General features: G+C 33.2%; 2 protein-coding genes and 1 non-coding gene across 4 annotated transcripts; 2 read left to right on the top strand and 1 right to left on the bottom strand.

Annotated features, from left to right (window-relative positions):
- The first annotated feature begins 4,373 nt into the window (after window positions 1-4,373).
- On the top strand, window positions 4,374-9,002 carry LOC130641921 (spermidine synthase-like). The gene is made up of 9 exons (XM_057448939.1): window positions 4,374-4,441; window positions 5,024-5,185; window positions 5,497-5,617; window positions 6,002-6,094; window positions 6,440-6,605; window positions 7,004-7,087; window positions 7,672-7,820; window positions 8,137-8,259; window positions 8,573-9,002. Exons 2-9 carry the CDS (start codon window positions 5,043-5,045, stop codon window positions 8,708-8,710), a joined length of 1,017 nt encoding a protein of 338 aa, XP_057304922.1. The 5' UTR covers window positions 4,374-4,441; window positions 5,024-5,042; the 3' UTR covers window positions 8,711-9,002.
- A 3,368-nt stretch (window positions 9,003-12,370) lies between these two features.
- Window positions 12,371-23,931, bottom strand: LOC130641922 (uncharacterized). 2 transcript variants are annotated; one of them, XM_057448940.1, is made up of 4 exons: window positions 23,258-23,931; window positions 18,389-18,659; window positions 17,191-17,301; window positions 12,371-16,551 (listed from the first exon to the last, which is right to left on the bottom strand). In XM_057448940.1, the coding sequence occupies exons 1-4, from the start codon at window positions 23,296-23,298 to the stop codon at window positions 12,631-12,633; spliced, it is 4,344 nt and encodes a 1,447-aa protein (XP_057304923.1). In that variant the 5' UTR covers window positions 23,299-23,931; the 3' UTR covers window positions 12,371-12,630. The 2 variants fall into 2 exon arrangements, with proteins under 2 accessions (XP_057304923.1, XP_057304925.1); XM_057448942.1 differs by lacking the exon at window positions 23,258-23,931 and adding an exon at window positions 20,982-22,348.
- Trnan-guu (transfer RNA asparagine (anticodon GUU)) lies at window positions 23,659-23,732 on the top strand. Its single transcript has one exon. It is a non-coding gene; the product is annotated as a tRNA-Asn (tRNA).
- Window positions 23,932-25,103: the final 1,172 nt, after the last annotated feature.

Below are 25,103 nucleotides of genomic sequence, written 5' to 3' on the forward strand. Positions count from 1 at the left end.
ATGGGCGACCCTCTGAATAGGGTTTGCCTAAACTTAAAATGCATATTTGGAACATTTTATAATTCAATATTTCAAGATTAGGTTGTTTTGTACAGGAATGTAAGCCTTAAACAAAAGAAGACAGATTTAGAAGCTAAAATGGGTGGCAAATTATTATTTAATATAACTAGTGCTGTTGGAAGAAGATAAATAAGGTCACGGCACTTAATTTAATGTAGGGGCTAAGCAAGGAATAATTTTTTTTACTCTAAAACGCTCAAAACCTTTTTTAACGCCATATTTAAAAAGAATATGCAACCTTGTTCCCAGGGCATTTTGCCTTTTTGATGAAGTTGAGAGTTGTTGGCCACTCCGTAATAACGACTCAGGGCCACAAGACCCTGGGGACAAGGTTGCAGAAAATGATTACAAATAGAATAGCTATTAGATGCCCCCAGAGCGAAATCAGAAATCTTTATTTAAGTGAAAGGGATACAATCTGGTCGCTATAAGAACTGTAATTCCCCTCTGCGTGCACTGCTAGCAAGGGGTGAATGTTAATGGATTGCATTACAAGGGTGTTGTTGTCAGCAATGTTGTGTTCTTTCAAACACCTCCAGTATTTTGTCTATATTTTGATTTAACATGCCTATATATGTCAAAAAGACATTAAATATTACTTATTGTACATGTTGTCGCAGGTTTTGAAGAAGGTGTGGAAGATTTAGATATTATGTCAAATTCTCTTGGCATATATTTAATTATTTACCAATACTTTTACACATGATAAACAAGTGTAAAGTTTTAGGTAATGATCGTAACCGTATTAAAATTATGAAGTACTAAACTTGTCATATCAATCGTTCTACGTTTTTAGATTTATATCCTTGACTTGGCATTATTGAAAATGGTCGTCCTTTGGCTATTTCTTGATATGACCAAACAGCGTCACTCAGCCAGTAGCCTGCAGCCGTAAAAAAAACGCAAAAAGTTTTGCTTAAGTAAGTGTATGAACAACATTGAAAACACACTAGGTGCAATTTTCACAATGTCTGTATTATTAGGACTATATCCCCTCCACGACTCAAAAATTTTTTACAAGATGTGAAAGTAGAATTGTGCTAACATCAGTAAAAATTGTTTTTAATTTGACCAATGCTCACTCTGAGCATTGTGAAGTGTTGGATGTTCGGTGTGCGTGTTCTATAGAAACACCGTTCTCAATTGGTTGTGGCTACAATCTTTGAAACCCCACCCTCCTTTTCACTTAACAAAATAATCCCTTAAAAACATTATTATATAGCCTGCATTGGCTTAAAACTCAACTCGGTTGCAGTATCAAAACTATGGTTTCGTTATTCGCTCGATTGCGCTGATATGTATGCCGGTGGGCACCTTTATGACATTTAACAATGAACCAGCAAGCATCTTTTTGTAAGTTGTTAAAATTAGGGACTAATGTAAATATTATTTTATAGTAACACGTCTTTATTTGAGTATTTCATGTATTTAATTTAGCATTGTTGTTTTGCTTGATTGAAAAATATAAGTAATATTTACATATTTACCTGTGAAAGTCGAAATATTTGTAAATACATTTTCGATGACTAAAGATTCTCCCTTTCGTCCTTTCCAACGAAAAATCATTCTCTTGGTGTTTTAAATGAGGAGCTACGACGGTGTTTTTGTGGAATTTGAAAAAACTTTCTTTACATAAAAACGACTCTATAGCTGTTGTTCTTAAAATTTTCTCACAGTTAGGAACGCGGAATTGTTAAAATAGATCTGAACTCTTTTTTAAACGCTTTATAAACATTTTTAAATCAATACTTATCGTCATTAACCTGATCACATTCATTAAGATATGCTCTTTATGGTGATCTCATCAAAGCCATACAGCAGACCTTGAACAGGGTTGTACAGTATATTCTCCAATACACCGATCCAGCCAGGTCATGCGCCATTGTGGATATTGCGCGGACGGGACTGGATTCTAGGTTACCATGGACGGCGATGGGTAATCAGTTCATTTATAAACAGAAAGCGAAACCGTCAAATTATAATAGCAAAAATCTAACTGTTATTTTATTATTATACAAACTGGTTTTTTTAAAAAACACACCATACTATATGAGTCCTATTAATTGTGCCATTTACGAATGCGAGAATACCTCAAAAAAGTTGAATACGTGGAAGACATCGTTATGTGAATTTCATGTGAAGGAGCATTGCAGAAGGATTGTGGTTGTGAGCCACCTCTTCGTTTATTTTGCTTTCCAGGAGAGAAAATATATGCACAAAAGTGAGAAAGATGGATCCAGCTAATCAAAAGAAAAAAAACAGATGGTTCACAGTGAAAACCAAATGATAGGGTTTGTAGTGATCATTTTTCTAGCTTCAAATATTTTTAAGACCTGGGTTAGGATAATTGCAAGGACATTGGGTAAAGCTGTCATAAATTGGATACCAATTGAAGCTATCAGAAAAAACATGACAAAAGGCAAGACTAAAGGCTATAATAAAGTGACAGTGATTTTAGTTTGTACAGAAGTATTTATAGAAAGATCAAAGAGCCTATTTGTACAAGCTATCACTTGGTCAGACTACAAGCACCACAACACTGTTAAATTTCCAAAAATACACGTTGTAAGGCGAATAAAAACTTATCGTATTCTTACAACGCTTTTGCCAATCTCCATGTTGCACCATGTTGATGACATCATAGTTTGCTGTGCTGTTTGTTGCAACCTCAAGAACATGTTAGTTAACCAAAAATAAGTGGTTAAAACTAATCAACTAACTGACTAAACTTATATTATCAACTAACCCTGAACATAATTATCGCTCTGGTGGTCTTAATGATAAGACACCTACTTTTGTAGGAAATTCAGGTTCGAATCCTTGTCGGAGCATTTATACAAACAGTGTGTATTTACACTCTGTCATGAATTTTTTTTTAAAAATATTCTCTGCATAGAATGTTATAGAACGCAACTATTTTTTTATTTTTATGTGGGACATCAAAATTATTAAAAGTCCTAGAATAAATATATATATAAAAGATAATGGATACACTGGCCAGGATTTGAACCTGGGTCTCCTACAAAAGTAGGTGTCTTAACCGCTAGACGACCAAAGCTACAAATTTTATTTCTTCTAAGTCCACAAGATACTGCAGCTTCGATGCGAAATAACAGAGCTGCTCCATAGTTACAAGTTTCTGACATTCCTGGCATACATGAACAGTGTGCAGTTTTGATTGTATCTTCTATGTTTGTTGAACATATCCACACTTTGTGGTCTGGGTAATTTACCCTCTCCAAGGGACGACAATCAGCTTTCATAACACAAATTTTAGAATCAAGAAATATATATTTTTCCTAGCCATCCATTAGCAAAATAACTGTAGGATTTGGTAGTTTTATAATCACTGAGTACCCAAATCACTTAGGTATGAAACATTATAAAATCAAAAATATGAAATATAAGTTGAGTTTTAACTAATCAGAAAGTATTACAAAAAAGATGGTAGCGCAGTGCACTGTGTCGAATTGTGTAAACAAACAATGCTTATCCAAACAATTTAAAAGTTTGGAAAAAAGATAGCTATCATCCAACAAATCATCAAATGTTAAAAGAACTTTTGTTACAACTTCTTGTAACAAGCTTCTTGTCAAATTGTAATTGTAAATTCAGTAGCTGTATGCTACACATACCTTTTTCTCTAATTTTAAAAAGCTGAAAAAAGTTGTCTATACATTTAGTATGTGTGGTCAAACAAAAATAAAAACAAAAAATTATTTTTATATATTTTTTTTATTTTATTATTTTTATATATATATATTGTTAACTTGATCGTATGGATTTTTTAACCCGGGTTAAATTTCCTAAAATTTTAGCCCGGTTGTTTAACCTCGAGTTGAAATTTCTCCGTGAGGGTGAAATCTAAACCCGGGTTGGTAACTTCTTTATGTAATCATAATTCCTAATGTGAGTGGATTTCTAGTTGAATGCGGAATTAAATTTTTGCACCTGTACCGAGTTAAAATTTCAGATAAGGCTGAAATTCTCCATTCACCCCGTTAATAAATTATATTTTGTGCCACTTATATAATTACATTGCTTTTGAAAAGTTTTAAAGCGCGTTGAAAAAGTAAAAATAGATTATATGAAAGAATGGCAAGACGTAATAGGAAACAACATTTTAATCGAGACATGAATTGTTGCGTGCAAAAATTTTTAATTTTACAACTTTAATACAAACAGGTTTAGAATTCAACCATGAGCAAAACATTATGATACCATTCAAACCTTTTCAATGCTCTTTAAAACTATCATTCTGTAAGTGGCACTAAATATAATTTATCTATTTTTAATGAATCGTTATTTGAGTGAGTGGTTTAATTATACATACAACGCTATCAGAAGATACAAGTATTCTGCTTTCAGCAAGTAGGTTTTGGTAGGTTTAATTTTTTTTTTAATTTTAATTTAAATGTTAAGAATTAGGAAAACCATAGTAGCTAAAAAGTTGAGCATTTTTTACTGATTTTAAATTTTTGTTTCTGTAATTCTGTAGTGGATAGTTTATATATTTTAGTTTGGGATTATTTCATAAAATGAAGGATTTTAAAATGCCGTCGCCTGCATGATTGTTTATTATCCATTTTTATTCAAACATTGAGAGAAAGATTGCTTTCCATCTTTCTGAAAATTAGTTGCTAAAATTATCAATATTAAAATACCCGTATACATCTGTCAAGCGAAATGGTAACCGCAGTAGCGAGACACACGAAATGCCGTAAATGAAGGACGGGCGAATCCGTGGATTTATTCACGGGTCACCGACTAGTGTATAATATTTTCTCTGACTAAAAATTTTAACCAGCCTATTACGATTTCTGGTTTACCGCAATTTCTGTATCTGTAAATCAAATTATATTGAAATTAAACGTATTCGCGCTCAAGACTTCAAAATAATTTGGATTCACCGCACGACTTTTTAGCAACTAAATAAACTATTTGCTGGAAATTTATTTTTTAGCAAAAAAGTGATAAATAAAATGACTAACAAGTACATTAAAGATGGTAAATTTGATGAAAAATTTATTGGCAATTCACCGTTTGAAGCTGCCACTGGAATGTATGTAAAGGAAGTTTTGTGTGACAAGACATCTAACTATCAAGAAATTTTAATATTTGACAGGTACGTGTTTCATTATTTGCATTTCTAACAAAGAAAATACCACTTGAGTCAACTACTTATTACCAATTTTCTCCTAATCTCCTTGCAAAAGTAACAATTTTGTTGTTGCTAAGTCTAAGGAAATTAATTACCTCTTGCCCAAAAATCGTAAATTAACTGTAACTTAAATGTAAATGCTAAAGTTTGCTTAATTTTGGTGACTTTATCCCCTGGTAAAATCTTCTGCAAGATGACTGCCTGTCTACTTGCCACCACATTCATTTGTTGCCAGTAGGCTATTAACACCCATATTTGCTTTTGATAATTTTTAGTATCAATCATGGGCGCGTGTTGGTTTTGGATGGTATCATTCAAATGACAAGTTCTGATGAGTTCGCCTATCATGAGATGTTATCATTTACACCATTAAGCTGTCATCCTAACCCAGAACGAGTAAGTCTTTGAAAAAATAGGAGGAGTGACTTCTTAGTATTAACTTATGAACCAATGTATTTTGGTATTTGAAAGACTTATTTTACCCCTTGAACTCTTAGTCTTAAACCTCGAAATCACTTCTCTGCGCCTCGCTTAATTTTGCAATTTGCTAGCCACGGTCCTATAAATTTAGTACAAAAGTTCACTGTAAGAAAATATCTGTGCATAATACGTGCTTATGAGTCAGTAAATTATAAACATTTCCTTTATATGAAGGTTTTTTCTATCTGGTGAAATGCTAGTCCCGGTTAATTGCATTACAGAGAAACAGGAATTGCGGAAATTTAATGAGGCCATAAAAAAGTGTAATATAATTCTAAGGATAACTTTTTTCATATCAAGGTATTGGTAGTTGGTGGTGGTGATGGTGGATTGTTAAAACAAATTTTGAAATTTCCCTCAGTTAAACAAATCACATTGTGTGATATTGACAAAGTGAGTTTCTTACTTCTTTCTGGTTAACTAATTATGTGTGACAATCTGAAAATTAACGAAATTCGTTTTCAGAGTGAAGAAGCTACATACAGAAATCACTAGCCATATACACAATAACCTAGCTAGCTACTTAAATTTGCCATTTTGACAATTGATAGAACTGTCAAGTTTCAAGAAGAACCAATTAACCAATCACGTATAGTATTTAAGTTAAAACAAAAGAAATTGATCATATCATGAATTATTCGACAATCCGGTTTGAATACGGATACATAAAAATAGTCACTATTTTCGGCATGCAAAATTAGAATCTTAGTCAAATGCTCAAAGTAATTGACTTTTTAGGTTGTAATTGAACAATGCAAGCTGTACTTTGCAAATTTAACATCATCTTTTAACGATGACAGATGTACTTTGGTAATTGATGATGCGTTTGATTATCTTAAAAAGAGTGAATCAGATTCCTTCGATGTTGTAATTTGTGATTGCACTGATCCAGATGGTGATAGTGGTAAGTTGACATTTTTTTTATTTTGTGGTGTTATCTCCCATTTTTCAACTCAACTCTCGACCGCATATCATGTAAAAGCTTATTGCAAATACCGCCCTTAAGCTTCGCGGAGCTTATAATGCTGATTTCTGTGCTCGCTACAGAAAATAGAAAATCTCCTTAGCCTCAATCTGTTTACTTTGGAACATCGTAATTGCATATTTGTTTTTTGCAGTATCTCGCTTTTTTTTAATTTTTTAATAAGATAATAATAATAAAATAAGATTCAGCACTGCCTTTTCGGCATCTAAATTTTAAAATATGCGCTGCAACGCCATTTCAAATAATCATGGAAGATGGAAGGATGGAAATATAATGGCACTGTAAATTTAAAACCATACTTGATTTATTAACTATAGGGATATCAGAACGATTATTTGGTGAAGAATTCTACACTCACGTGCGTAGGGTGTTATCAAAGAAAGGAATAGTATGCTCACAAAGTAGGTTTCATAATGCTTATTTCATTTCATTAAACTTTATACACAGGCCATGGGCCAGAGTTTTTAAGAAAACAATATAGTCAGGAATGACATTATTTTGTAACATTAAATTATCCTTCACAACTGATCTATGTACCAAAATATCTTCTTAGCAGCATCTTCCTAACCACTTAATACTCAATACGCATGTGATTAATACCTACACAGTCAATACAACAGCTTTTAACACTGGCTGAAGTCAGCTGTTTTTAAAATTTAAAATTTTAAAATTCACAAAAGATACTCAAAATTACACTCACCAAAATATAAAAAATATAAAAATGGTCAACAAATGAAATAAAGGTGATACGTTCTTAAAACATAACCTAAAGTATTTAGCAGAAAGATGTATTAATGCTAGTTTGATAAGGTTGTGACAAATTTAAGAAAAAGTTAATGAACCGTATCGAAATATCGTTCTTTTTACTTCATCATTATCTGTAATGTAAGTTACCATTGACGAAAATACTTGAGAAAAATATTTTTCTAAAAGAAAAATACCGGCTGAAGTTAGTTTCTGTGATAGATTACGTTATGTGTTTCAGCTGCCAACAGCATGTGGCAATTCGCAGAAATTACAAAGGGGCTGATAGAGATTTGTAAACCCTTATATCCTGTTATTGGAATGTCTTACGTATCTGTACCGGCATATTCGTGTGGACAAAATGGATTCTTGATATGCTCGAAAGATGCAGTAAGTAATTGTGGTGTGGTTTGGCTGTATTTCTGTGTAGGATGAAAAGTGTTTTGATACGATGAACTTAGCTAAGCTCGTGAGGAGAAACGTTATCGAGTTTCTCCTCACAAGCAAGATTCTTGCATGGATGCGCGTATTAGCAGAAATTCCATCGTCCAATTAAACCATATAGAATATCAGGTCAAATATTTTCTATTTCATTGTTTTGTTTGTTCTTCTTGTTTTGCTTCGTCTTAAAACATACTAAAAAATCTATAAGATATCTCTTTAAGTAGCTAATTAGGGATTCAATAACGCAACCTCTCAATTTTAGGACCAAGATTTGCGGGAACCTTATTGGAAATTTACAGAACGAAAATTAGATGCTTTGGATTTGAAATATTACGACACTGATCTTCATAGGATGTGTTTCAATCTACCAAGATTTATTCGAAAGGTAAAGTTTGGTATTCGCATAGACTGTTATAGTCCTTTTGTGAAGCACGTTTTTTGATAAAATGTTTCATATAAGAATTGACTAACTTAGTCCTGGTACTGGATGCTACTAAAATCTCCGTTACGGCTCCTTTTTTATCACCGTATTCATCATCGCGCCTTCCAGAGTTTAAGCGTTGATGCTGAAATTAGTCATCCTCCATTATGTTGGAGATGGCCGCGTTTTCTGAATTTTTATTGGTAAATACTAATGTTTAACATATCATACCTTGAAGTTGCAGGTTGTTCTTATACTAAATGTTAATTCTATTTAGAGTTTATTTTCCAAAAATACAAATGGCAGAGCACATGCTATAGAAGTTGACATAAATGACGATTCTTGTCGAATTGAAAATGAAAAAGTTCAAACAAAACTCCAAAATATACCCGACAAGAACCTGGTTACAGTTTAAAGAGAAAAAGTATTTTTTTAGAATGTCCAGTTTCAATTTATATTTCAATATGATACGATATAAGTTGTACCATCTATATTATAATGCCCGTATGCGTCTGTCCGTCCGTCCGTCCGTCCGTCCGTCCGTCCGTCCGTCTGTCTGTCACGCAAAATGGTAGCTTAGCTGCGACGGGCGAACCCGTGGATTTTTCCACGGGCTAACGACTAGTCCTATATATTTTTATGCAACTTTCTCATACTAGTTGTTTACAGGCTATCTAAATTTACTAGAATAACTTTGTATCTTATCACATTATATAGCTTATTTAACTTTGTCCATATTTAAATAAATTTCTTCTTTTATCTACTTTAAGGGCGAAAATTTCTGCCCGGTAAGAAATTTAACCTGAAATTCGCGAAAGTTATTTTCGCTAAAAATCAACTTTTTCTTAAAATCGCGAATGTTTTCTTCAAGTTTTAAAAGCCAAAAACTCTTAAATAACAAGAACAAGGGTAGAAATAATAGAATCACAACGAAAAAAATAATCAGCCTGAAAAATGGCTCTAAAACTCTAACTCCAAAAATGGCTCCAAATCCCGACTTAATGTGGGGAAATCAGCTCAAAACAGAAAAACGGAAGGATTTGAATATCTTGCCGCTGTTATTATCAAAATGCTGGTTGCTATGAACTGGAAGTTAATAAAAGTTGTGAAATACATAAGTCTCCGTATATCTCCTGAATGCATAGTATGTTGTATGGTATATTCATTGTCATTCGCGAAAGTTTTTGTTCCCAAAGATGAGGATTTGGGAAAATTCGCGAAAGTTTTTTCTGTAAAATTTCTTCCAGAAGTAGAATTCGGAAAATTAACTTCGTGAAATTTTGCGACTTTTTATCCTCGCGAAAATTTCTGCCCGCAAAAATTTCTGCTCTTAAAGTATCGCATCTGCATATAAGTCCTTACAAATTATTTCATATGTCACTAAAAACATGTGCTTCCATTTTTCTTTATTTCCTTAAGCTATAGCGCGCTTTTAACGTTCAGGAAGAATAAAATGCACGAAAAGGTTTCTAGAAGGCGCGAGTTGCGGTAATTATCTTCTTCCCTTTGCGCTACTGTACTTTCGGCGTCGTAAAATCAGTAAAGCTCTTTGTGTTAATTTCAGCGCAAAAATAAAGATCGTGACAATGAAATTGCGTGCGAATTAGGGCGACATGGCGGAAAGGAATACATTCAAGCCTAAATTACCTTCTTCTAAAAAGACATTCCCTCGGCAGTGGCCGCAATCATACCTAGTATGTTCAAGATGTAGACTTCACATTGCAGCCGACAAATAACTTTAATGAGGACGATGCCCCGTGTTGAGCTGACGTTAAAAAAGTTGGGAAAATTTTTTAAACCAAAATCAGCGCCTTTTTGATCCGTAATCATTAAACTGCGCGTTTTTATTATGTTTCTGCCGTTACGGTAATATCAGATAAGATGTATTTCGTTGCTTTGCTTTTTCGCTTCATTAATTCATGATTGTGATGATTGTGTCATTGAAGTGTGAAAGAACTGGTTAAACAAAACGACCTGTATATTTAAATTTCATAAGTTTATCTCAGATTTGAAATATCCATATTGTATATCTTAAAGACTTTGTTTCGATCAAACAAATACGCAAAACTTAATGCGCGTGTGTAATTAAGAGTCTCAAAACCTGCTCTTAAAATGTCACAAACAATCAAAAAACACGCACCAAGAACATTGTACGGGATTAAAAGGGTAAATGCGCATTTTCAACAGAATTGCTTTTATACCATAATGCAAAGAAATCAAGATATGCTTTATTTCAACCAATCTTTTAGATGTTTAAGCAAATCCTAATATCAAAAGACATACAAAGGGTCCTGGATGCTCTCGTGGATGGTTTCAGCACATATAAAATTTTATGTTTTTTAGCCGACTAGACTATTTCTTTCGTGCACCACTAAATTACGCATGTGGTCGATTTTTGTATCATAACGTGCTGTCGTTCCCTAACTTGAACAAAAGCGTCTTATAATCAAAAGGATTGAGTAAATGTCGGAGTGTATCTAAAATTATAATTTATATTAGTTGTTAGCCGTAAGAAAATCCACAGGATTGCCCGTCTTTAAATTACACGCTATTTTGTGTGCCCGTTGCAAGATACTTTTCTTGCGGACAGACAGACAAAATACGGCTATTATTATAGAGACTAGTCGTTGCCCGTGGAAGAATCCATGGGTTCGCCCGTCCTTTATATTTACCCGTCGCAACAAAGTGGTTAAAAATATATCGCATTTGATATTTGTGTTCTCGTAACATAATATTCTAATTCAGCGGGGCGTTCGCGCAGAGACAGACAGAATACGGCCATTATAATACAGACTAGTCGGGAGATCCGGCGTCGAAACGCCGGGTAAGCCACAAGTCAAGGTGTGAACTAGCCTTGAACACTCTGTGGAGCGCTTAATAAGAGCCTCAAACTCCGTGATTGGTATACTACGCGCGAGAGGTCAAAACAAAGTGGGTAAAAGTATATCGCATTTGGTACTGGTGCGCATTTTAAAAATTTCGTGTTTCCGTAACGGGACGCGCATTTTGAGGGCAGACAGACAAAATACGGCTATTTTTAAAAGGACTAGTCGTTAGCCCGTGGAAAAATCAACGGGTTCGCCCGTCCCTTTAATTTACTCGTCTCAACAAAGTGGATAAAAATATATCGCATTTGAGGTTCGTGTTTCCGTAACATAATATTCTAACTCAGCGGGGGGTCCGCGCAGAGACAGACAGAATACGGCCATTATAATACAGACTAGTCGGGAGATCCGGCGTCGAAACGCCGGGTAAGCCACAAGTCAAGGTGTGAACTGGCCTTGAACACTCTGTGGAGCGCTTAATAAGAGCCTCAAACTCCGTGATTGGTATACTACGCGCGAGAGGACAAAACAACGTCGCTAAAAATATATCGCATTTGGTATTGGGGCGTATTTTAAAAATTTCGTGTTTCCGTAACGGGACGCGCCTTTTGATGGCAGACAGACAAAATACGGCTATTAAAAAGGACTAATAGTTAGCCCGTGGAAAAATCCACGGGTTCGCCCGTCCTTTTAATTTACCCGTCGCAACAAAGGGGATAAAAATATATCACATTTGATGTTCGCGTCTCCGTAAAATCATATTCTTACTCAGCGGGGGGTCCGCGCAGAGACAGACAGACGGAATACGGCTATTATAATAGAGATAAGGCTGCTTAGATGCCATTACATAAGCTGTGCCGTGCCAAGTTGCACCCATAAAATTTTTTCTACATGGCAGTGTGAGTTGAGTTCCCTAATAAATATAGCTTCGCGTGTTACTTATTATTACTTGAGAAATATTATTTCGCGCTATACATATAAGCCGGTTTTCCAAGAATTTTGTTTTGTTGCTCTACAATCGTAAAATAGTCTGGCGGTGCATTGCAAAATTAAAACAGTTTTCCAGCAAAATGACTATCGACTGTCGTATTACACCTGGACGAAAAAAAAGATAACATTTACGCATGCCAGTTGCACGATATAAAATTCTTTATTAGAATCCAAGCTTAAACTCTCTTTTTCTGCAACGGAAACGTGTGTTTATTTGACAAAAAAAAAACTTGAATTTGGGAGAAAGTAAAACATATGGATGTAAGTTAGCAAATCTATATAAGAAATAACTTAAACGAAAACATACATGATGTCGTTATCAAAACAATAAGAATATTTTAGTAGTTAGCCAAAAATTTAAAACATGGCCAGAACGCTTCAATCTTGACATGACTTTGTGTCTAGTGAATATACATGCAAGAATTTTTATTTGCAAGAAGAACTATATTTCAGATTTTAATATGCAAAAGATAGAGAATGTTTCAAGACTTTCTCAAAAATTTAGTGTTTTTCTTAAAAACTACCGCCTTAATCTTGTGGTTTCATACTTTCTGTTTACATTATCAATAATAGCTTTCACTTCATTTGCAGATGGACGAAACACAATGGACTTTGTGTATACGTTCGGTAAATGCTTTTCTACATCAGTGTTACTGGTTCTCGATGTTAAAGTTGTTTCACTAACATTATCATGCAGTAATTGTAAGCGATGGTGTACCTGTTTCTTCCAAGTTTCCAATTCATGATGCCATCTCCTTTCAGGCATTTTATATTGTTCTTTCTTTATCACACCACATAGGCGATTCAATTTGGAAAATATATCGTTTATAACTCGCAGTTGGCTCTGAATGTATATTGAATGGTAGGACGTCTCTGTGAAGCCAGAGTCCGTAATCTTGTTCATAGAATCTGCTTTTGACAACGACCTTATTTGATTTCTTTTCGTTTCTTCGTTATATTGATGTGGTGATAGAGAACTTTCTCCTGATTGAAGAAACATGCCATCCATGTAGTCTAGGTCATCATAGCGATGAGGACTGCTTTGTCTGTAAGAAGGAGGTTTTTGAAAGTTATCTATGTCTTTCAGCCGTAATGTGATCTCAGCTCTAATCTCTTCAATTTTTTCTTTGATTCTTGAGGGAATCTCCATCATGGATTCTGTTGACTTTTTCCTGTTATCTGGTTGGTAGTTTTTAACTGGTTGTGGCCATGTAATATTGAATTCATGACAGGAACCATCAAAAATACTGACTGTACACGATTCATCCAAGAGACTATCAACGCTGTCCCTTGGAGTTGACAGTGTATGTTTTGAACACGAAAACTGCTCGTTAAATTGACGTTCTAACTTATTCAATGTTTCCAATATCTCCTTTGATCCACGTTGTGCAGATCGCTCTTGTTCTAATGACGTCAACATATGGTCCACAACTTTATTTTGCGCATCGTATTTAACCTGAAGACGGTCGAGTTCTTTGACTTTTGACTTGAGTTCGTCTTTTAACTCTTTTGATTCGTATACATAATCCAATTTTTGATCAAGTAGAACTGTTTCCATTTTCTTCAACGCAATCATAAGTTCATCTCTTTGATGGATAACTGCATGAAGTCTCTGCCGATAATCTTCCTTGACAATTTCAACCTCGTCGTGTTTGGATTCCTCAAGATCAATATTCAGTTGCGCAAACTTGTCTTCGAAACTTTGTTGTAACTCATAACTATTTTGCTCTTGTTCAGCTTCCAGCTCGATAATCTTGTTTCGGCATTCTCTCTGAATACGATTTATTTCTTCGAGCATGTATGTTTCGTTAGCATCTCGTAACGCTTTATCCTGTTGTTTGAAATCTAGAAGAGCTTCCTGGTACTTTCTATTCGCTTCTTTAATTTCCTTTTCTTTCGACAATACTTTCTGTTTCTCATGATGTAACTGGTATTCTACACTTTCAGTGAGATGTTGCTGCACTGATAATGTTTCTTTATGTTGCCTATTCTGAGATTCGTAGTTTCGTTTAAACATAACTAATTGTTGTTCTTCCTGTTCTTTTAGATTTTCAATTTCAGAAATGAGCAGTTTATTTATATTTTCTAGTTCTTTTATTCTCTCTTTTGAACAGCCTAACTCGTTTACCAGGTTTTGATTTTCTTGGTTTATAAATTCTAGATCTCCTTTCATGATGTTAATTTGCTCCTGTAGTGCTTGCAAACTATTTTGCAATTTGCTATTGTCATATTCAAGCTTAGAGTATTTGTCTTCGTATTCTTGTAAAGAGTCTTCTAAATTAGTTATTCTGGTCTGGAATATTACTGTTTCTTTTCTTACATTATCGGTAAGATCTTCACAATGTTTCTTCAAATCTTTCTTCTCTAACTCAAGCTTCATTATCTCTTTACTTGCGCTTATTAATTTTTCATTCATTGATTCTAAAGATGACTTTTGAATTTCCATTTCGTTATGTGAAATTTGAAGGAGATGTTTTTGTCGTTCTATTTCATCTTCTTTCTTTTTAATTTCACTTAGTCCGTGTTGTCTTTCTTCTTCTAAGCAACTATTTAATTCTTCAATACTTTTCTTTAATTTTTTATGGGTAATAGTATATTCCTTCTCTTTCTGTACTAAATCTATTTGTCGCTTTGAACTTTCATCTTTAAGTTTATTGACCTCGATGTTAAGGTTTTCATTGCAGACTTTAAGATTTTCTAATTTAGAATTCAGGATTTTGTTTTGATCTTCACAGTCATCCAGTTGATGATTTAAATCTTCCTTCCTTTTATTTTCTTGAACAACGTCTTGTTTTAATTGTTCAATTTCACTATTTAATTGTTCCTCTGTCGATTTTACCTTTTCTTTCAAATCATAAAATTTTGTTTTCCAATCCTCAACTGTCTTTTGCTCTTCTGAAAGTTTCTCTTTGAAGATTTTTTCCTGATCAGATGAGTTTGCATTGGAAAGCTCCAATTGATTTTTTAAGTTTGATAGTTCATTCTCGTACTTGGTTTGAAGTGATTTACTCTCTTTGTTCAAATTATTTTTCTCTTGCGATAATATCTCAATTTGAGCTTTAAGGTTTTTAGTCTCTTCTGTTAATCTTTCCTTGTCGCCTTCCAGTGCCTCCACTTGTATTCTTTTAGATGTTATCCTGTCTTCAGCAATTGAAAGACTTTCTTCGAATCCAGATTTTAAAGTTTCTAATAGCTTCGTGAATTCTCTTGTTTTCTCATTTATATCGTTGTTAAGTTTCTTTGCTACCTGTTTTTCCGTATTCAATTCTTCACGAAGATTTTTAATAACATGCTCGTTATTTTCTCTACATTTTCTCGTTTCCTCTTTAAAATTTTCAAAGTGTTTCCTTTCTTTTTCCATTTCGTCCTCCAACTTCACAATTTGTTCATTCTTTTGGATTACTTTATTCTGAAAATTAGTTAGGTCTTTACTCAATTTGCCTTCACATTCCTTCAAATTTACGAGTGAAGCAATTTTCTCTTGAATTTGCTTTTCCATGTCACTTGTAAACTTTGTAAATCCTTGCTGCAATTCATTTAATCTCCCTTGAATTTTTTTCATTGATGCCTTATAATGTGATTGGTCCTCTTCTCTCTGCTCAGATGCCTTCTTCAGTTCTGAAATTTTTTCATCCGTTTCTTTCTGCAAGGAGTCTATTTTTTGTTTATAGTTGACAGCATCTTCTTTCATACCAGAAATAGCAATATTCCTGTTTGCAACCTCTTTAGTTAATTCCTCAACTTTATTCGTTGTCAATTCTCCTTGGTTATCCAATTTTTTGATAATATCCTCTGAAGATCTTAATTTTAGAGTCAATGCTGTATGATCTTCTCTTAAGCCTTTTAATTCGTCTTCCAATTGGCCTTTTTCAACTTCTAAGTCCGACACCATTTTGACTAAATCGTCAATCTCAAATTCTTGTTCAGTAATACGTTTTGCGCTGTTGTTCAGTTCATTATCTAGAGTTTGAACGCTGTTGCATTTATCTTTTAATTCGTTTAACATTTCCTTGTTTTTGTTTTCAATATTCCATCTTTCTTCTTCATTTTTCTTTATTCTTTGCTCATACATTTTACACATATTCGTTATTTCATCTTTTTCTTTTTTCAAGTCGACTTCAGCTTGTTCCAGGTTCACACGTTGGATTTCCTTTTCTGCTTCAAGACTTGAAATTGTTGACTTATCAAGCTCGGATTCCATGATTTTCACTTTCAATTTTTCTTTCAATTCCTTCTTTTCGTTTTGTAAAACTTCATGCAGAGATTGAAGATCACGACAGTTTTGTTCCAACTTCTTTAATTTTTCTTTCGTTTTAACATAATTATCTTCCTTTTGTTTATGCACTTGTTCGTCTAGCAGAATATATTCCTTTCCATCAGATGTATGTCTTTCTTTTTTTACGATGTCTTGCAATTTTGCTTCCTTTTCTTTTAATGTTTCCTAAAATATAATTTTTTGGTATCAATCCTATAAAAAAGTTTAAAAGAAAATTGTTTTGTCAAATATAATTATGAATTTTATATTAAAGTGCTTAATATTGTCAATTACATTTTTGATTTGCTTATTTGAAGTTCTTTAATTGTTTGTTTGTTTGTTTGTTTGTTTTTCACTGCCTGTCTGTAATTTCCTATTCCCGACAATCCTGAAGTCTTGTGTGTACTTTTTGAGTCTTTTTTCATATCACTAATTATGAGAAATTAACCATTTATTTATTCCTTGATTTTAATTTTAATGTATATTTACTTCTATTATTGTCTTTTCTTTGAAGTTTCTCCAAACTTTTTTATTTTTAGAAAAGGAATACACACAGGATGTGAGTAAAGTTTTAACGAAACAGATGGTTGGAATGAATAATTTAATTGAAGGATCCTGAAATATAATTTTTAAAGGACTTTGAACGCGAAAATAACATTCAAAATTAAAAATGCAAAGTTACAAAACAACGTTTAAAACAACGACGACAAAAATGACGACAACGACGGCGTCAACAATTAGCAAAGAAGAGAAATAAAAACAACAACAACAATAAAAACAACAAAAATAAAAATAAAAAGAGTAAATAAACAAGTAGCTTTCTACCTTAATCTGCGAAATCTGTCCCTTCAATTCGTCATTAAATCTTTTCAAGGATTCAATCTCTCTTCTTTTTTCCATATTTCTACATCTTATCCATTCTTCACCACCATCCCTCTAAAAATAATTTCAAATTTTTCAGATGGACAGAAACTACTTTATTTAGAACGCGGATGGTTGTGACCGTAAACAACCAAATAAAGTGCCCTACTAAATAAGCGCCAATAATAACTTACGCCCCTGATGTATGCACTTTCATCATGTTTGGCGCTAATTTAAGCAAAAACAACAAAGGGCGCTCAAACAGAAATATACAATCAGTCCGGGGGGAATTATGCTATTTTGAATCAAGGAAGACGAAATTTAGGGCGTCTGAATTGATATACCTATCATATCAAAAAAAAAGCTTTTAAGAAGTTGAAATATAGACAAAAAAATAAAGAGTTAAATCTCCAAAAGGCAAATAAAGGCCAGTACTTTGAAGTGCAATTATTAAAATACCTCTGAAAAATGTGACTTCAAAAAAAAAGTTAAAACAGCATTGATGACCATGGTTTGCGCACTTTTTTTATTGCAATTATGTTAGATCGCTAAATAAATTCACTTCTTTCGAGTTAGTTTTAAAATATTTTTAGCGTTTTGTGAGCCTTTGGAATGATTTAAAAAAATTTTGTTGTGCCATTGTTTTCGATTACTTATTTTTTTTCAGGAGTTTCGTTAAAGAAAGACAATCTTTATGACATGGCTATAATTTCATAGCAAATTCCAAATTTGGATCGCTAAGTAAATTCACTTCTTTTGAGTTACAGCTAAAGCTAAAGTTTTAAAATATTTTAACATTTTGAGCGTATTGTGAGCCTTTTTTTGCCATGGCTATAATTTCATAAGAAATTCCAAATTTTGAAATATCCACTAACCAAACCAAAAAAACTATGAAAAGGAGATATTCTGCTGGTATGAAAATTTATTGACATTGGCAATAAGCAATTCAAACTCTTTCATGCAGAAATTTAAATTTTATAATAATCTCTTTCATGAATATTCAGAAATTTGAATTTCAGTATTACTTTAAAAAACACAACTGATCAAGTTAGTTGGCTTTGCTTACTAATCCCCAAGAAAATCATTTTCTGTAACAATGCGTAAAGTTTTTACACAGTTGAGTAAACAGATACTTAATAAATCTAACTAGAAAAGTTTTTACCCCTTTCATTGCATTCCATTCTGCTCTCATTTTCGACGTTTTTGTCTCCGCTGCAATTTGTTTAGGAGCCTTCACAAGAGAATTAGCAGCCATCCCTTTAAAAGCAAGTTTTTTCCATTTGGACTTAACTTCAGATGTATTTGCTGATGTGGTAGGTGATGTTAATGTTGTTGTTGTTGATGTTGACGTAGCAGTTGTTGTTGTTGACGACGAAACAGCAGCCATTTTGCATAAGCTGTTGTTTTCAGTTTCCAGACCTCGTATATTAGATCTATTAACATAAAAGATAATTGAATTCAATTAACTGGCGTGATACATGCTGTGCTTTTCATGACCAGATAAAATATAGATTGTTGAATGAATGGATGACCAATTTACCGTCTCGATAGATCATTAGAAATTTGAAGTTATATTAACATCAATAGCAAAAATTTAAAAGCACAGTCTTACTCAATCTGATCTTCTGTCGAAGCCATTTTTTTTTAATCAAAATCCTTTTTTTAAATCTTGAGAAAGTTTTTTCATTAGTAAATTTACATTTGAAAAATTTATCCCACCCTTTTACTTAACTTTACAACAGAACTTTTTTACAACGATTTTCTGTAGTAATAAATAAATTTACACTTTGCTTCATAAAATATTAAATGATTATTTAGGACTCTCAACAGACAGTGAAGACAAGTAAAAAAAATTTACAGAGGTCAAGCAGCTTTTTTCACCTTTTTTATTAAGTTTATTACGAAAATTATTCTTATGCATTTGCAAACAACAAAATACAAATGTTTTTAAACATTTTGACATTCAACTTGGTTGCCACTGAGTTTCTTAACTAAATTAAGTTTTCTACAAGGGCGCAGTAAATAGGGGCGGAAGCCGCGAAAAATATTCCACTTTAATATGTCTGATTTTCTCAATTTATTGGCATTGTTTTGTCCTTTTTGATGCAATTCCGGTCCTGAAATTTCTATTTTTAGCAGGGCAACATATTTTGTGCTCATAGTGGCGTAACCACAATTTTAATATTGGGAGGGGGGCCTATAGAGAAAAAATTAACATATATGAATTTGGCTTTATATAGTGGCTACTTAATTTTTAAATTTTAAATCTCTAGATTTTTTAATTTTTAAATCTCTAGATTAACCGAAAATGCCCTTCTAGACGTCAACAATCTCTCTCTCTCTCTCTGTCTCTCTTTCTCTCTTTTTTTAGTAGGAAAATTATTGGTTACGCACTGGCTCGGTGGGCCCCAACCATGCTTGGGTCTCTAGTCACTTGATACAATAAAAGGACCACAAATATACAATCCTATCCCTGCAGTTCAAATGTTGCGCTTTTTGATACATTTTAAAATATAAACAAGAAAGTGCAGTCGGTTTAAAATTACACATACAGAAATAGCTAGAATATTTTTAAAAAGAAAAGCGACGTGTTAGTAACGGTTTAGACTGAGATGAAACAAGAAGAGCAAAACAACATCAGTTTTCTGCTTACGTTAAGCCAGCGCTAAAAATTTTCAGAGAATATTTAATCCAGTGAAACACGTAGTACAACGCAAACCCAGTGTGATAAAAATGTCCTGGACATCGCCGCCGCAATAAAAGGGTAAATCAACATATCACACTACTCCGTACGTCTGATTTTAAAACCAAAGAGTTAAAAAAATTATCATTAAATACAGAATCTCTCTTTTTTTTCTCTGTAAAGTTCGTTTAACAAAGTAATTTTTTTTTCTGATGGTGAAAGTTTATTGAAAGTTGGGTATGGAGATCTCTAACGAAGTGGTTACTTATTTAAATCATCATTTTTAAAACTTAATGTCGTTAATATAGTTTCACGATAAAAACTTCCCGTCTCAAGTCTAAAACCTGTCGAAGGTTTTTAGAAGTTTGTATCAATTATAAAAACAGCTGTTAGAAACTACCCCAATAGTTTTCAGCTTCAAAAACGGAACCGGTATAGTGTTTATAACAGACTTATCATGAATTATCTCTCTAGTCGCTTTGCCATTTCAAATCCCATCATTCGATCATTTAAATTCGGTGTAATCCTTTGCGTAAGATCACACTAGGTCATACGCCCTGTTGATTCCACTATGAATCACTACGTAGACATGTTTCTTTCTTTTAAATACTCAAGATTTATACTATGGCAGTCAGGAGACCAAAATAATTTTTCTTACCACTAGGAAATCGGAATGGTTAAGATGGGAAAAATTACACTGCGTCTCAAACGAGTTTTTTGCAGTCAGATACTGACCGCGCTTGTTGATTGGTTGACTCCACTGTTCTTTGCTCACGTGGTCAATATTAGAAAATCCCTTGTTTTGAGCGCAAGTAACCTCACTCACCCGAACTAATATAATATGTGACCTTACCGACTTTATGTTCATTGGTTGAATATAATTCGGGCTTTGTTATAAGGTGGATTTAAATTTTAAGGAATTTGCTCTGGCATTTGTTTACGCTTAAGCTTTCTTTTAAGAGAAAATAAATTTGATATCCTCGAAGAAAGCTTAGTTAACTTGGGTATAACTATGGTTATTCGTCAGCAATGACAAATTGTTGTAAACAAAAAATACACAATGGCAACTTACTCTCCCACTAGACTGCACTACTTCCTTCATATCAATAATCGGTCATGTATTTTAAATGACTGAGACAGCGTAAGCTTTACTATCATAAACCTCGTGGAAATGAAGCTGTTATTTAGACAATCAATCTCGTGCTGTGAGTTAAAAACCGCTATATAAACATTAACGAAAATCTCATTACAGCTATCAATTTTAATTTGTGATTTAATAGTTAAATTGGAAATTAATTGTTGTTAAATGAAGCTTATGTGAATATGTAAATCGTGAATGGAAGTTAAAATTGATGTCTAGTGTTTTGTTTAAATTTTCTAAGGACAGAAGGACAGTATCTATTAAATTGGTCTGGTTTGCAAGCTAAAATACAAAATAAGCATTCCACACAACAGTCAGTCTTGTTTCTGGTGCGAAATTTGAAAAGAAGCTATGCGTTCCCAATATCTTGGATAAAAGAAACATCGTTTTTTACATTTTTTCTGGTGCGCAATGACTATTGTGAAAGCTGTTGGTGATATAACTTTTAATCTCTTCCTTTTCCGGATTTCGTTAGCTAGACCGTAGTTTTAATCTTAGCTTGATAGTTTGTCGTTTGGGAATAATACGTAACAGGGACAGTGCAATCAACAAATTTTTACGAAAAAATAGAACTCAACGCTTATTTACACTATCGGGCGAACATAACGATATTTAGTCTGGGGCAGGACTGTTCTTGTTTCGCCCCTGCAGCTACACCAAGATTTTAACATTTAATTTTATATATCTTCCCTTCCCTTAGATGTAGATTTATACACACACTTGTTATCGAATCTTAGATTTCATTGCTCTTTTTTTTTCGCTCTAAAGCTGGTTTTAAGATGATGCAACTAACAAGGTCTTTAAATTGTTCCCAAACATAGTTACGACTTTATTTGCTGGTTAATGTTTCCAATCTCAGAGCAGATTTGAAAATTTGAGATAGTTAGTACGTATTTCGTGGCCCTTTAGTGATCTCGTTGATAGACTAGAAAAATATTGCAAAATATGTAAAATATTCTCCTTTCTTAGAGGACACAAGATCTGTTCAACTTTTTTCATGTAATTCCTACCTTGCATAGCACACATCTTTTATGCCAATATTCTTAACATTCCTTTCATGGGAAAATACTCGCTGTTGTCCATAACTATCCAGACATGTAAAATAAAATCCGCGCTGGTTTATTTAAGTTTGCAAAAAAATTGTGCACCTACCCACATAAAAACAATCCTTCCACTTTACCAAATGGCATTTCTAGTTTAAATTGATATAAACTTCTTCAAATGCTTTTCATTGAACACTATATCTTGCATTATTGGTAGCCGTTTCCTTGTTTATTTCGATTCAACACTTACATTTTATATACTGCTAAAAACAATGTTTGACAACACCGTGTTTGTTGTCATGGTAATGTCTACCTAGTTGTTTTTTTATGAGTGGAATATAAAACGACAAAAAAGTGTTGCAGTAAAGAAATTTGATATTTGAATAGCTATTTAGCAGAGAAATTTAAAATTATATTTAATCGATTATAAGAGATATGTATCTCCGATTTTATATATTATTTTATTTATTTTTAACTACGAGTTTTGTCATAACAATATATCTCTTCAGATGTTCAAAACTTCCGAAAATGCGAATAACATTTAAGATTTTTTCAATACCAAGAAGAAATGAAATACTCTTTTAAACTTCAAAAATCACAAAAAGGAAGATAAGGAACAATTTAAGAACATTTTGAGGCTTCAAATGTGAAGAAAATTTGAAGTCTTCCTTCAAGTTGAGAGTTCTTACAAAAAGAATGTTTTGGGTAGAAAAAATAGGTAAATGTAGCTCCATACAGTTCCAATTTCGATAAACAAACATTAAAAAAAATCATGCTTTAACAAAACTTAAAAGAGTCCTTGGAATTGGTTGGTCCAAAGATGGTTTAAATTATCGAAGGACGGTGGATGCGCTTCGTTTTTATCCAAGCTGTTTTCGGCCCTACTGCAACAAGGTAAATTAATATAAAAAGCCTCACAAATCCTGGGGACGAGATTGGCTGTTAACGTTATAGACCCAGTGTGAAGAAAAGAGGCTGTTTATGTGCAACTTAAAGAACTCCCTACGTTAAATAAAGGCATACACGCTAAAATTTGACCTGATTTTGAGTTTAACAGTTGAAGCCTTGCCGTGCGATATCTTGGAACAACACTTCTAAAAAATTGATTTAAACTCAAATTATTTGTCACGAAAGCTCAAAAAGAAAGTAAACAAAACAGCCAACCTTTCATAAGATCCATAAAGTTTCAGTTTGAAATTCACCATCTTTATTCTTCACATCGTATATGTTGGAAGAATGTTGATCTTGTTTTTTTAACTAACAACAACTTTAATGTAAAGGTCATCTTGTCAACGGTGTCTGTTTATATTAAGTTTTGTGCATAGCAACAAAAAAGAATATACGCATAAATATAGAGAAAGAAGTTATAAATTGTCAATAAAAACACTGAACCCACAAATGATAAGGCTATCAAGGTTTATATTTAAAATTAAATATAAATATAGAAACTTTCAGTTATATTATAACGCCTTTTTTAATTTGATTATGACGTCATACTCTATTTAAACAAAGCTGTAATTAATTCAATCTGTAATTAAATTTATTGTTTTCTATTGTGGAGGCATGCTTCCGTGGCGCAATTGGTTAGCGCGTTCGGCTGTTAACCGAAAGGTTGGTGGTTCAAGCCCACCCGGGAGCGGACGTTTTTTCGTATTCATATTTTCAGGACTAGTTTTTTATTTATTATTGACACTATTTTTGCATTTTGAAAGTTTTCGTAACAGCCTGATCTGTAATGTCACAAGTTTCAACCTTGAAGGAGATAAAAATAACGTTTAATTTGCGGAATGAAAAAAATGCAGAACAGCTAAAGCACCGAACCACGGCGAGTTCAAAGTCCCCGCCCTTAAGATTTGCAAATCAAGAAATTTATACAAGTGCGTTAGAAAAATTCTTCAAATATTAACTACCGAACAGATTTTTGGGGGTATTTAATTTCGCGGTTTTTTGATAAAGTTCTTTTTCGCAAAATTTGATTTCACCTACAGGAAATAAAGTTAATTTTACAAAAATGTAATTTCGTAGATGGGAAAATTTGTTAACTTGCACCGTGAGAGTCAAATTTTCCTATCTGAAATTCACGGAAATATAATATCACGGATAGCAAAATGGTTTGTTTGAAGAATTTGTTTGAAACGTGGTAACATATGTATTCATGGCACAAACTTTCGTAACCTTACCTTACCCAAAATATTGATGTTTTGACTTTAGGGTCATATTTAACTCATTTAACTCATTTAATTGGTGTGTGTATAAATTTTACAATTTAATCCGACATGTGAAAAGGCTGTTTTAGTGGTATTAACGTTACGGTCAAAATCTTATTAATTTTCTACTTGTACTAATAAGCCTCCGCTATAAGCAGAGGTCAATTGCTACAAAACTAAAAAACCTGTTTTAACTGGTTGTTTGTTTGCTGTATGACTGTGAAGATTTCACGTTTTACAAGTTTCAGGTGAGAATTTCAATATCACATTCATTTTGTTTGAAAAAGTTTAGAAACAGCAGCGGTACACGAAAGAAAACTTAATCGGGAAACGTGTATTAAACAAGAAATCATAATACAGGAACATGCAACCCGATTTAAACCCCATGGATGCCCGATTTTAAAAAAGTTTCAAGGTAGGCGGATGTTGAAACTTTCTGAACTACTCGGCTTCAAATCACTTTTAATTTAAAGGTTACCTCCCGTGAAAAATCAAGTTGAGCTCATATGAAAGAGCTTGAAAGGTTGTCTAGGAATTTGAATATTTTTTTAAAAATCCTTGATTGGTTCTTTAGAAATTGGACTAAGAAGATTAACTAATTATGCATGATGACATGAGTATGCTCTGCAAGGGAGTTAATTTAACATTTTTGAAAAGCCATATAGAGTTAAAAATGTTTTCTAGCCATTCACTTTGACGGTTTTTGAACATTCTGCATAATTTTTTTATTTAGTTACCATAATTATGCTCAATGCACACTCATGACGTCACAATTTCGCATAATTAGCGCCACATTTAAGACA

This window comes from Hydractinia symbiolongicarpus, chromosome 4, assembly GCF_029227915.1.
Source record: "Hydractinia symbiolongicarpus strain clone_291-10 chromosome 4, HSymV2.1, whole genome shotgun sequence".
Taxonomy (NCBI): Eukaryota; Metazoa; Cnidaria; class Hydrozoa; order Anthoathecata; family Hydractiniidae; genus Hydractinia; species Hydractinia symbiolongicarpus.

Excerpts from the sequence above, each read along its gene's own strand:
- LOC130641921 (XM_057448939.1), top strand. The coding sequence starts at position 5,043 with ATGACTAACAAGTACATTAAAGATGGTAAATTTGATGAAAAATTTATT. Across the intron at positions 5,618-6,001 it reads GTCATCCTAACCCAGAACGA|GTATTGGTAGTTGGTGGTGG; the intron begins GTAAGTCTTTGA and ends TTTCATATCAAG. Across the intron at positions 7,821-8,136 it reads TGATATGCTCGAAAGATGCA|GACCAAGATTTGCGGGAACC; the intron begins GTAAGTAATTGT and ends TCTCAATTTTAG.
- LOC130641922 (XM_057448940.1), bottom strand. The coding sequence starts at position 23,298 with ATGGTGAATTTCAAACTGAAACTTTATGGATCTTATGAAAG. Across the intron at positions 18,660-23,257 it reads CTTTATGGATCTTATGAAAG|ATCTAATATACGAGGTCTGG; the intron begins GTTGGCTGTTTT and ends TTATGTTAATAG. Across the intron at positions 16,552-17,190 it reads GACAGATTTCGCAGATTAAG|GAAACATTAAAAGAAAAGGA; the intron begins GTAGAAAGCTAC and ends ATTATATTTTAG.